The sequence below is a fragment of the Salvia splendens genome, chromosome 16 (genome assembly GCF_004379255.2).
Source record: "Salvia splendens isolate huo1 chromosome 16, SspV2, whole genome shotgun sequence".
Lineage (NCBI taxonomy): Eukaryota > Viridiplantae > Streptophyta > Magnoliopsida > Lamiales > Lamiaceae > Salvia > Salvia splendens.
In genome coordinates this window covers 5,007,874-5,021,282 of record NC_056047.1, presented here as the reverse complement: position 1 = coordinate 5,021,282, position 13,409 = coordinate 5,007,874, and the positions used below count along the sequence as shown (strand labels likewise).

Here is a 13,409-nt window from a genome sequence, read left to right as displayed (position 1 = left end):
CCTCTTTTACTTTTTTATCTATTTATCTAACACAGTGCCGAAAAGTTTTGCCTCAACTATGAAGAAACGGAGGGAGTAGTTTTCTTGCTATATTTAAAATTGTTAATGTTCCACCTAATATATTCCTGTGACAGCAACATATTTCCACGTGTAAAAATTTTAACTCCTATCGCCACTAAGTTATTCTTGAAGCCTACTGGCTACTTATAATAATATTTACCTAAACAATTATGTTGTGTCCATCGACATTTAATACGATTTACACACATTAATGTAGTTAGTAACATTACAATTAGTGAACAATTCACGTCCAATTTAGAGTTCAAAACACAATCTCTTTTATGAAACAAAAATATTTTATAGTTTGTATTTTAAGTAGGCTACAAAACTTAATTATAGTACTTTATAGTAGCAGTATTGATTTGGAGTTATTTATTTACTAGTGTTTTCCATATAATTTTTATTGATTTATTCACAAGGAATAAAATCAATATAGTTTCAAAAAAAAGATTATGTATATTCTGTTAGCAAGATTTACCGTATCTTTTTAGAATTAAACCAAACTATATTACCAAAATACACGCCTCGTTCTCATCAAAAATTAAAAATGAATTAACAAATTAAAAAAAAGGAAAAAAATTGGCTTGCACCGACCGTAACTACTGCCACTTTCAGTTTTTTTTAGCATCTTTAAAACCCCCACACTTTTTCCATCAACTGCTCTTCATCACTCAGCAATTCCTAATTCTTGAATAGGGTCTCTCGATTTCTCATATTTCATCCGTTCGTTTTCAAGATTCATGTGGAAGTCTCGCATTGTGGCTGGATTTTAATTAGATGAAACAATTGCGTGTGTTTGAATTGTTGCCATCAAGATTAACAAAATTGTGAATTTCCAATTAGAAAATCTTGATTTCTCGAGGCGATTGCATTTAATACCAGTTTTCCGCAATTTAGATTCGCCTTGTTTTGCGTAAAGACAGCTTCAAATTATTCAAAAATCATATCTTTATTGTGTTTCTTCTGAACCATATATATGTATTCTGCTGCCGGTTGATACGACTTTTTGCATCAATCTGCCAGTTTCTTTTCACTATCTCTGGTTCTTGAAAATCCATTGCTTGATCATGAAGTTTTGAGGGCGTGAAAATGTGTAAATTGGAGGATGGAGTTGAGGCAGACGAGAGGCATCCGCATTGGAATGTGGGGATGAATATCTTGGGTGGAAAGGAAGTTGCAGAGACCATGTATTTGAGGCTCTCTCAAGCTAGAATGAAGCTATGGATTCTGAGATTAATCACCACATTATTGATATGGATATGTATTATGCAATTTGTGGCAGTTGGAGAAGATTGGGGGCCAAAGTTGTTGAAGAGCTGGCCTTCTTGTTCCATCCCTCCCATAATGCATGATGCAACTACTGTGTCTTCTTTTCTGCCCAAACGGCCTCATCATCCACCTAAGAGTTAGTTTTCATTTTTCAAGATTTTTTCTTGTTTTGGTTTTGGTGTCTAGTGTTTGATTCTGGGATAGTGTGCTTTTTTAGTTTATCTCTAGCTGATTATTGGATACCTGTTTAATTGTTTTGGGAGATGTGTAGGTTTTCCAAAATTGTTTAAGATACTTGTTTCCATTTTTGGATGATTATGCTTTCTGTTTTGCTGAAATCAGCTTGATCTGATTCTGGTTTCTTTTAGGAGTATACAACAATAATGGTTACCTTGTTGTTTCTTGCAATGGAGGGCTCAACCAAATGCGAGCAGCTGTGAGTTTTTCATAGTTTTTGGTTTGTTCTTTCTGACAACTTGTTGGTTTTTCCCTAACCAGAGTTGCTCTTATCTACTGCTTTGCAGATTTGTGATATGGTTTCCATAGCCAGACACCTTAACATTACTCTAATTGTCCCTGAATTGGATAAAACATCGTTTTGGGCAGATCCGAGGTCAATATAAATTATAGATATTACTTCACGTACTCACATCCTATATCACCAGTGTCTTTTGCTTATTAGATTTTGTTCTCTCTGCTGCAGTGATTTTCAGGATATATTCGATGTTGATCACTTCATTCTATCATTGAGGGATGAGGTTCGGATACTGAAAGAACTTCCACCACGGCTTAAAAGGAGAGTAGAACGTGGAATGTTCCATGAGTTGCCTCCTGTTAGTTGGTCGAATCTTTCTTACTACCATCAGCAGGTTGGTCTTTCGGATGGCAGAATAACAGTTTGTTGCTTATATGATTATATCTTACCTTTTTTGACATTTGTGGGCCCAATGGCATGTATGAATTCTTAGCAATGATGATGATGATCTTCTGATATTGGCAGATTCTTCCACTTCTTAAAAGGCATAAAGTTGTACGCTTGAATAAAACTGATGCTCGCCTTGCCAACAACGGATTGCCACTGGAAGTTCAGAAGCTACGTTGCAAAGTGAATTTCAATGCACTGAGATTTACTGCCCCAATCCAGGAGTTGGGCAGAAAAGTGGTCGGGATGCTGAGACGAAAAGGTTCTTTCCTTGTGCTCCACCTTAGATACGAAATGGACATGCTGTCCTTTTCTGGCTGCACTCGAGGCTGCAACACCAATGAGATTAATGAACTGACTGCAATGAGGTAAATTTATTTTACTTGAAAACATGGAGGACAACGTGTGACATTCTTTTACTGATTGTGAATACCTGATGTAACTAGATATTCTAACCCTGGGTGGAAGGAGAAAGTCATAGATCCCGACCTTAAAAGGAAAGACGGTCTATGCCCTTTGACGCCTGAAGAAACTGCTCTAGTGCTTAGGGCTCTTGGTATTGATCCTAATGTTCAAATATACATAGCAGCTGGAGAGATTTATGGTGGAAAAAGGCGACTGAAAAGTTTGACTAACGCGTTCCCCAATCTGGTCAGTAAAGGATCGTGCTTAGACCTAAATATGTAGCCTGTTAAAAAAGTATACTTTCTTCTGAGCATGGCGCTGAATCTGCAAACAGGTTACAAAGGAAATGTTGTTGGAGCCCTCTGATTTGTCGTTTTTCAAGAATCACTCGTCACAGATGGCTGCTCTGGACTATCTTGTTTCATTGGAGAGTGATGTTTTTGTTCCCACGTACGATGGAAATATGGCTAGAGTTGTAGAAGGACATCGCAGGTGTGTATTTAGCCATCTTTTCGTTGTTGTGACATATGCACTGGTTTGCTGTGCATTCTGATCTTGGTCGAGGAAAAATACACAGCATTTTGCATTGTGATTTCCCACTCAACTATTTAGGTGGATTAAAAAAGCTTTGTAATTTTTCCCAGGTATTTAGGTTTCAAGAAGACTATTCTACTTAACAGGAGAATTTTGGTTGATTTGATCGATCAATACAACGAAGGAACGCTGAGCTGGGATGAGTTCTCATCCCACATGAAGGAGGCTCATGAAAACCGAGTGGGGAGCCCCAAGAAGCGTGCTATAATCTCAGACAAACCGAAGGAGGAAGATTACTTTTATAGCAACCCACAGGAATGCCTTGCTGCAGATACTTGACATTTTTGGCACGTATATTATGCTCGTGTAGATTACATTGACAGCACACAGCTCGTGTGTAGACTATGAGAACAGATGCTTGCAGGAGGACGAAGACAAGGATGAGGATGAGGCCGGCCTTTACACAATTCTTTTATTTAAGAATCTGTACAGATTCAAATCACCCTTTGAGTTGCAGGATTGTAGAAAACTCTGTTTAGGAAAATGAATAGGTCTGCCGCTGATTGTTGGATAACATTTCAGAAACATTTTTTGGCTTTCTTACCATCTTTTTGGTATTTCAATTCTTTAGGAAATGATTCCACACTTTCAAGATTTTTATTGCAATATCAAATGATAAATATCATTTATAGAGAGATGCTATGCTATACGCCTTTTCAACGCCTAAATAAATTTTTGCCTTCTATATTTGTGGTGACTCAAGTAGTGAGTCCTGACTCACATTACGGTTAACAGTCCTAAATCTATATAGACACTACAGACTGTTTAACTCTTTCTCCAAAAAGAATCAAAATCATTCATTGGGCCTCTCCTCAATGCTGGCCATTCGTCTCAGCTCCAGCTGTTGGCATTCGATTCGACTCACAGCCATCGATAAATCCTCTCCTGCAAAAGACATGGTGTCCTCTTTAACAAGGCGCCTCCTCTGCTGCTTTATCTTCACAATGGCCTGGGAAACCTCCCCCATCGAGGGGCGCTTTCTGGGTGTTTTGTGCAAGCACCTGTGAGCAATTTTACCTAAACTCCTCACTTCTTCGATGTTGCATGTCTCTGCCATCTTTGCATCGATTATATCGTCCACGCCATCCAGGCTCATGGAGGCCTTAGAGGGGATCGAGAAAATTAAGTCAGGAAATCGACAAAAGTGCAAGCTCGTGTCAGCGAAATTCAGCAGAGGGAGAATTATAGGTCTTACAAGGTTGACATACTCCATTAAGTTCTTGTGGGGGTGGATGGCTGTGATGAGCTCAAAGAGTATAATACCAAAGCTGTACACGTCGCTTTTCGTTGTGAGGTTGTTTGTGGATATATACATGGGATCTATGTATCCGTATGTACCTTTAAGGCCCGAGTTGCGGCCATCAAAATGCTCTTCCTTCGACAGCCCAAAATCAGCAACCTGTTAAACGAATTTTGCATGAATACACAATTCCTGGAATATATCACTCATACCTACATATGGTACGTACGAAAGGTGTTTGTGTCCTATATTTTAGTGATATCAACAATTGATTACCTATAGAAAAACTTCAAGGAAAAAATAAGGTCATTTAACTGATGCAGTTTAATAATAGACTCAATTGTATGCTCAAATCTTCATATTGGTGTTTCACAGAATTTTATTTTTCTCTATTGTTTTGTTATATGATCTGTCCATGAACAAAATAATTAGGCTCAGAGTGTTTTCCTTGCTATTTTCTACGGTTTAGCTCACATCCTAATACAGAACCTACTACTAGAGATTGTGATTTATTGAGAATTACAATCAAAGTTATTGTTCATATTTTTTATTTGATGTATATTAGTTCATTGATAAAATTACACAAATAAATCCCCAGGCCATGCCGTTGTTCAGGAATCTAGTTCTAGGAACTTTCTTTTGTTGCATTCATGACAGTAAAAATTGCATCAAACAGAAAGAAGAGAAAAGGTGTGTGCGGTTGTATTCATACATGTTTACCTTTGCTCTCATGTAACGATCCAACAATATGTTAGCTGACTTAAGATCTCGATGTATGACAGGAGGCACTGCCTATTCCAAAAAATCCAACAAATTTTTGATCAAAAGCCCAAGATAGCAAAATAATTAAATTATCATCACACCATTAAGCCTACCCCATCATGAAGATAGTCAATGCCATGTGAAATGTCTAGTGCTATTTGAACCCGATCGTCCCAACTCAATGCTTGTTCCACATCATCTGAGCATATACGAGCACGTCTTATTAAACCCAAAACAATATGAGAGAGTGATAGAGAGAGAGCAGTTCATAAGAAATAAAAAGGCTACATGGTAAGCTAGAGTTGAACACAAAATTATTAATCGGTTTTAATACCCTACAAAGAAGTCTAGCAATAATTGAGGTGTAAGAAACCAAGATAAAGAAGCAAGAATTAATCATTTAAAACACGCAGTAGGTCTTCAAGAACTCTAAAATAAACACAGTATTTAAAACACACAGTAGCTCTTAAAGAACTCTCAACTTATTAACTTACTATATATAAGGTTCTCCAAGCTTCCATTGCTCATGAACTCATATACTAACATGTGTTGCCCTTTATCAACACAATATCCGACCAAATTCACTAAATTTTTATGATGCAACCTAGCCAGCAAAGAAACCTGAAAAGAAGAATAGCAAATTATAATAAGATAAAGAAGCTGACTTGATCCGCATGAGCATGCACACAAATATATATGAGATTACACCAATAAAATAAACACAAAACCTCTTAAGAATATTCAGTCAAAACTCTGAACTCGAAAAAGGTTCACTTAGAAAATCTTGAACTCAACTGCTCCACCGTTTCTGTTACTTTTTCAAAGTAATACTTTAGTATAGGCTAATCCATTGTTAACTTAGATGGGTTATAACTTCTATCATTGAGCCAATTTTGCTTCATTCATATCCCATTGAAAGGGTAGGATTGGAGAAATCCAAAAAATAAGGATAAAAATACTCAACAATATATCTCTTATCAATCATGAAAAGCAAACTTCCCCCCAAAGGGTTAATAATTTCATAAGGTATGTGATAACTGACGCATATGATATCATGGCAGCTCACAGTAATGCCTAGCTCGGACATGGAGTGTGTAAAATATAGTACTACTTATTCAAGGATAAATCAAAGCAAACTATCAAGGACATTGCCATTTACCTCAGTTTGAAACTCTTTTTCCCCTTGTTTTGAATCTGACGCAAGAACTTTCACAGCAACCACTTCACCAGCAGGCATTGTAGCTTTATACACAGGGCCAAAAGAACCCTGTCCCAGAATAGTAGTGAAGTTCTGTGTCCCCTTCTGAATGTCTCTGAATATGCACAAGAAAGTATATCGAGTTATATATAATTCTTCAATATACCAATGACTACCATTCATAAGTTGTTAATATACTTTATTCAAGAAGGCGACGAGAGTAACACTTGACGAAAATGTAAAATGAGGAGGAGAACTAAGCCATTCAGGTTACATACTTGTACGAGTATCTTAGAATGCCGGATACAGAAGCAAATCGGTCTTTGGTAGTATTATTCCACCAAGAATGATGGGGTTTCTGGATGGGCTCAGTAGGTCCGTTAGTCACAGAACTTGAAAGAGATGCACTAAAATCAACGCTCATATTTAAGCCATGTCTACGTATTGGAAGAGTAGATGGAGAACGTTCATTTTCACGTTGCTGAAGACGAGCATGCTTTTTGTGCCAGCGAATGCCAAAAAATATAAGAGAAGCTATAAGTATGCCTGCTGCCAAGCCAACACAGATTCCAATAATAACCAAATCAGCTTTTTGAATCATCCTTTGGTCTTTTGTTAGGAAAAGAAGACAGGAACATCTTGCAGCAAGCGTACTTCGTTCACTGTAACTGTACATGGCAAAGGTGCAAGTTAAATGGCAGTGGAAATGAAAGTAAAGAGGAAAACAACAGCACTAGATCGGACTGATACAAGAACATATATTTACCAAGAAGTAACAGAAAATTCAACACCATCATATGGTTATGCTGGTATGTTACATTTCAAGGCAACATATACAGTCCTTTGGTTGGGAAGAAAAGTTCCAAATCCCCTTCACTTCTTTTCCTTGATAATACTTCACACACACAGAATAACCAATACTAGAAGAAAATAACAAAACACCAAGGTTCATGATCAGTTTCTTGATAACAGCCTTATAATCACATACATCCAATCACTTACATCCCAACATTTCATAGAGCAAAAGATTGCATACAAGAAAAACCCTCATCTTCATGCTTCTCAATTGCACTTAATTCATTTCTCAACATAACTGCACCTTTTTCTCCATGCCCTTAAATATAATCTCGTATAACTCCAGCTACCCATTCATTTACAAATTATGGAATTTCAGTAACATGACAAAACAGAGCACCACAGTTGGAAACACCGCAGAAAAGGAATTCAAATTCTCAAGGGTTTTCAGAAAAGAACGAAAAAGGGATTAACAAGATCAGATTTTTATCACAACCATGGATGTCCTCATCAAAGATAAACTGCTTGCAAGTTACAAATCTGTTCCAAAAACCAACAAAAACTGACGATGGCGACACAAATAAGAAGAAACTTTAAGTAAATTCTTTGAAAAAACTGAACTTCAAAGAGAAAACTCACCCATTTCAAACCACAGCAACAGAAGACTCTTGATCAGCTGCGTATGACTTGATCAACTTAAAAAATTCAAATCTGCACATAGTTTTGGTGGAGTGGTTCTTGATTTAATGAAACGCCTCTTTGTTTAGATGGAAAACAAAATAATTTTTAAACCACATGGGGTTTTGGTGAAAGGAAATTATGTAAATTTATTGGTATTCATCATTTAGGCAGACAGCTTTTGATTTTAATAAACTTTATAAGATCATTGGTTTGGTCCATAAAGAGTATATTGGTCTTGGCCAAGTCCGCCTTTAATTCTTATTTTTATACGAAATTTCATGGTTTATTTATACATCTTTTTCAACAATGAGTATTTTATTATTCTTTTTAACAATGAATATTTTATTAACACATAATAATAAAAATATAAACAAATAATTCTAATCAAATTAGCCGCAGTGAATGGATTGTGTTCTAAAAACTTGATCAGAAAACATTAATATAATTAATTTATTATGATCCAAAATGTTACCTAAAAAATGAATTACTAGTATAATTTTTGCATTTCTTTGTCGCTTGCTTTTGTTTGAAAAAGTATTCTATTATCGGATTATCCCATAAATAATTTTAATACAATTAAAATGGCAATGATGTGAAAGTTTGAGGTAAGAAGGCGATTTTATTGTTTTTTGCCTTTCTTCTTTTGGCTTTATAATCAATACTCGAGTTTAATTTCAATGGGCAATAATTTGTTTGGTAAAGACTAAAGAAAGCATAATATACAAACTTCATTGTGGAATTTAATATAGAATTACCCAAAAATTAAGAAAATTAAAGGTGGACAATTGTATCTTAGTTCTCACGGTTGGAGTGGTTAGATTGCAGGGCAACAAAATCCCAATTTGAAATAAATAAATAGTAATTTATAATTGAATTAAATGGCTTTCATAAACGTTTGGTGAGAGATCAAATAGTACAACTAAGAATATTCAACGTCAACGTCAACGTCAACGTCAACGCCAATTGGTGCTTTGCACTACTTTGATAGCAATGATTCTGTACTTTTTATATGGGAGCTTATTGTGATATTTCTCTTAATTGTTTTAATTTCGATAAATGCATGATTATGTACTTTTATAAGTAATAAGTATGTATACTTAAAGTGGCTATGTTAAAAAAAGAGGGTTGAAATGCCATTTACTATCTTCACAAGTGCAATGATATAGTAGTATCATTATAACAAATTTATGTTATCATTTAATGATATACAACAAAAATAATAAATATGAATTCAAACAAAATAAATAAATACTACTCCCTCCGTCCCGCTTTAGGATCTCGGTTGAGTCGGGCACATGTTTTAAGGAAGTGTTTAAGTGTGTAATAAATAATGTTGTAGTGAATATTGAGACTCACTTTTGACACACGTCTTAAAAAGTATTTGAGTATGTAATAAATAAATGTTGTAGTGGATATTGTGACCCACTTATAACACTTTTTAAATTGAATTGTAAGCATTTTTTTTATTAATTTATCCCAACCGGGACTCCTAAAGCGGGGCACACGATTTTGATCAATCGGGACTCCTAAAACCGGACGGAGGGAGTAACTATGAATTTAAGATAATACCAGTTCTAATAGATATCGAGAAGAAGATAAACACAATAATCAAGCCCTTAAAATGGCTTATCTATTGCGTTATTTGTTGTGTTTTCAGTAACTTCTTTTTTATTGGGCTTATTACTCTTTTGGGCTTGACTCTATTATTAATTAAAAGCCCACTAGCACAGTCCAAAATGTGATTCAGTTTACGGCAGATTTCATTTGATGTTTGCCACTATTATAAATTTATTACTACTATTTTATAGGAATTGAGATGGAATGATAGATATTATTCATTCACCGGGAAAATTATTTTATGTTCTTTAAAATTTTGGTTATGATTTTCTAATCACTTCAAAATTTAATTTTCAAATTATTTTGTACTGTCTATGTATTATTTTTGAAATAATATTGCTAATTTCACATTACCATATAAAAGTGTGACACTATTATTTAATGAACAGTTTAAATACACTAAATATTTCTCAATGAATTGGTCCTACTTTTATCGCAACGACACATATGCTGAAAGGTTATTCTATATAATGAAATTTATCAAATCCGCTTAAACAATTACATATTTCAGTGAAAAAAATTTATGGTTTTCAGAATATAGATACTTCTATTTCTTATTCTTTATAATAAAGAAATCATATACAGGTCATGAACTGTAAATAAGTTATTATGCATTCCCTTTGCAATTACAAATATGAAATATCGTGTCAGAGAAAAACAATATTAACAACAAAAATAGCATTAAAATATATTCGAAAATTGGATTGAATAAAACGTAACAGATATTTGGCCCCCAATTTATCAAAAAATAAAAAGTTGGACCCCTCTGCAGTCTGCGTCGTGAGTCATGTGATTTGTGTGCACAAAATGTGGACCAAAGTCATTAATACATTACGGGGTGTTCTGTTGGCAAGATTAAATCTAATGATTAAATATGTATCATGTTTGGTTCATAAGATTGAACCCTTCAACTTAATCCTAAATTGATAGTCTCATATAATTAGTCATAGTCTCTCCCCTCCAACTAAAATAATCCCACAACTTAATCCTATATGGATAGTCTCATGATATTAGTAATGACAACTGAATACCACCTACTAGTACAACGTGCGTTGTGAACATGTGAATAACAAGAATGTGAACATGTTAATAACAAGAATCTATAGAGAAATACTATTTCGGTAATATTTTTCATTATTTCTGTTAAACTAAGAAAATGCATTAAATGACATTAATAAAACGGACACATATCATTAATTAATAGTAATCTATTACTGATTTTATAGAAACTAGTGGATTAAGAGAAAAATGAATTGTTTCCACTTTCTAGTTTTGAAGTTGTCAATTTAATAGGATCCGTACCTAAACCATTAATTGTTCCTCCCATACATTAACAATAATGATATGCCGCGTAAATTGAATGAAATGTGGGAGTATCTGTATATCTCTATACACTTTTTTTGTGTGTGAAGCGTGCCAATATATCGTATCAATTATTTAATTTATTTCGAGTCAATTATTTTGCATAAATGGCATATCTTCCAGAAATTTATGCTAAAAAATCAATAATTTGGATATTTTAAAATTAAATCGAGTTTGTGCATGATCATGTCAAAAGATCAATAGTTTAGGTATTCAACTAATCTTTCATTCCTCATTCTTTCCACCAAATTATTTAGAAGGAAAAAGTAAATTATTGAGTACTGTATTATTCTATTTTTAAGAGTTTGTCAATAATTTGAAAGGTAAAAGAACAATCAAATATTTTAAGACTTTTTATTTATATTTTCTTTTTTGTGGCAAAATTAAAATACTGGTCGATTTCCCCTAAAAATGAATGTTGGAAAAAGTCTTTAATTTAGTAAAAAGGTGCAATGATTCATTTTAAGAAAGGTTTTATTCTTGATACTTTATCAATTGTATGCGATTAACCATCGATTGTAATTATTATGTGATGTGATATAATGATTTGAGTGAAATAACACATGACCAACCACATACAAATCCAGATCATAATTCATCTCAACATCATTTTTGGATAACTCCCAAAAAATCAATGTAAAAAAACGTAGTTATTGATTTCTATAAACAGACAGCGATATTGCATAGTTTGAAAGTTATATACCTCATGCGATGTCTGTTTGCTCAACACATAATAACATCATTTCACACCTCCAATAATTTATTCTTTATCTTTTTTCTATGAACCCCAATAAAAGAATTATCTTAAATCACAAATATTTCTCACCCCGACATCCATTTATATATTCTTATTACATCAATTATACTATGATAAAAAAAGTATTCCATGTGCCTAATAAGTGTGTGCAACATTGACAATGAGGCGTGTTAATAAAATAATTATATGTTAGTAGTATTTGGTTAGTAGAGGAAGTGTATAAATATCAAGTTAGATGTTGGATGTAATATGGTTTTTATCAATAGTTAGAAATATTGTGATTGTAAATTATAGTATTGTAGTAGCGTTCAAAAAGGATAGATGCACATTCTTTAACCTTTGTGGACTTTGTAGATATCTAATAAGACAAGTGTTATACGCTCTTAGTTGACGAAGATTGATAAATGTTATTGTTAAATAATTAGAGTGCTCTTAGTTGACTTAAAAGGATACTAATTTCACTATGATTCGGTGCAGGTTTAAAAAAATAAGAACGAAAATAAATGAAAATATTAGTGAAATACAGATCCCACTTTTATATATTACTATAGCTAATGGAAAAAACAAATGTAGACATCATTTTGTGGACAAATTAAATAGTAACAAATATGGATATTTTTTCATTGATGGAAGACTTATAAAACAATTATATCAAATGTTATTATTAGATAATTGGAAGATCAGTAATTAATCATTGAAAATAAACATGGTATTTCAAAATATTTATAATTTGATTTTTCGCCCATCTCTAGACCTGAGTCGTGGATGCATTATCCATTTATAACTCGATAGAGAATTAGAGATAATGCAACATACTCCTATTACCTAAACTATTTCTTTTCCACCACAATCTAATTGAATGATAACTAATAGAATTGCCTGCAGGGGCGTAGCGCAGTTGGCAATGGAGGGGCAGATCTTGCTGCAATGAGCCTGGGTTCGAATCCCACTGCTGTCGTGTAGTTGCTTCCATCTCTCAGTGAGCCTGGGTTCGAATCCCACTGCTGTCGTGTAGTTGCTTCCATCTCTCAGGCACAAGTGTGAGACATTGGGAGATGGGCTTCTGACAGCCAGTGGGTTAGGGCCTCCCCCTTAACGGGCTACTGCGTACCCTGATTGAACCCCCTCACATGATATCGGGCCGGAGTGTGGGGGGGCGACGTAATCGCCTTTTTTGCTGCAATGATAAGTAATAGAATAGGATTTGTTTTCATGTGATCCATACTATCAAGTTCCCATGTCAAAATCACAGAATTGATCATAGTCAACATTAAATTGAGTGTGACCTATTGCACCCAATCTTCTGCATATCAAACTTAAATAGCTTGACCACATATGTATACCAAATCTGACCCAAATACTTTGATTGGGCCATCACCCAGGGACCAAGTTGCAAATACCTTTCTCCAATTATTCCACCTTTCCACTACAAATCCACCTTCTCCCGACTTCCAGATTCTTTCTCTGCACTCCTTACATTTTATACTATTCACAAAATGCCCCCGGAGGACCCCGCCACTACAGATATCCACGTGCCGCACAGCGCAAAGTCACGTGACTTCCTACTGCCGTTGACTCCGGCGCACGCGCCACCACTTCACGTCTTCACCCTTTTAATGACTTTAATTAATGGCTTAATTTAATTTAGTGATTTGCAGGAATAATTTACTAATAAGGCAGAAGAAGAGTATGGTTTTATTGCAGACAAACTGTAGCTCACTGTACTAGAAATTATTCACCTTGGAGA

The 13,409-nt window shown here is 34.6% G+C and overlaps 2 protein-coding genes across 3 annotated transcripts; one reads left to right on the top strand and one right to left on the bottom strand.

Moving 5' to 3' along the window:
- Positions 1–703: 703 nt before the first annotated feature.
- LOC121771855 (rhamnogalacturonan I rhamnosyltransferase 1-like) lies at positions 704–3,813 on the top strand. Its single transcript, XM_042168745.1, has 8 exons — positions 704–1,465; positions 1,698–1,765; positions 1,854–1,942; positions 2,033–2,198; positions 2,330–2,619; positions 2,698–2,902; positions 2,991–3,148; positions 3,301–3,813. Exons 1-8 carry the CDS (start codon positions 1,150–1,152, stop codon positions 3,527–3,529), a joined length of 1,521 nt encoding a protein of 506 aa, XP_042024679.1. The 5' UTR covers positions 704–1,149; the 3' UTR covers positions 3,530–3,813.
- A 3-nt stretch (positions 3,814–3,816) lies between these two features.
- Positions 3,817–8,098, bottom strand: LOC121771856 (calcium/calmodulin-regulated receptor-like kinase 2). 2 transcript variants are annotated; one of them, XM_042168747.1, is made up of 9 exons: positions 7,885–8,098; positions 7,217–7,370; positions 6,729–7,118; positions 6,412–6,565; positions 5,747–5,873; positions 5,366–5,451; positions 5,211–5,282; positions 4,446–4,649; positions 3,817–4,352 (listed from the first exon to the last, which is right to left on the bottom strand). In XM_042168747.1, the coding sequence occupies exons 3-9, from the start codon at positions 7,049–7,051 to the stop codon at positions 4,044–4,046; spliced, it is 1,275 nt and encodes a 424-aa protein (XP_042024681.1). In that variant the 5' UTR covers positions 7,052–7,118; positions 7,217–7,370; positions 7,885–8,098; the 3' UTR covers positions 3,817–4,043. The 2 variants fall into 2 exon arrangements, with proteins under 2 accessions (XP_042024681.1, XP_042024680.1); XM_042168746.1 differs by lacking the exon at positions 7,217–7,370.
- Between the last annotated feature and the right edge of the window lie 5,311 nt (positions 8,099–13,409).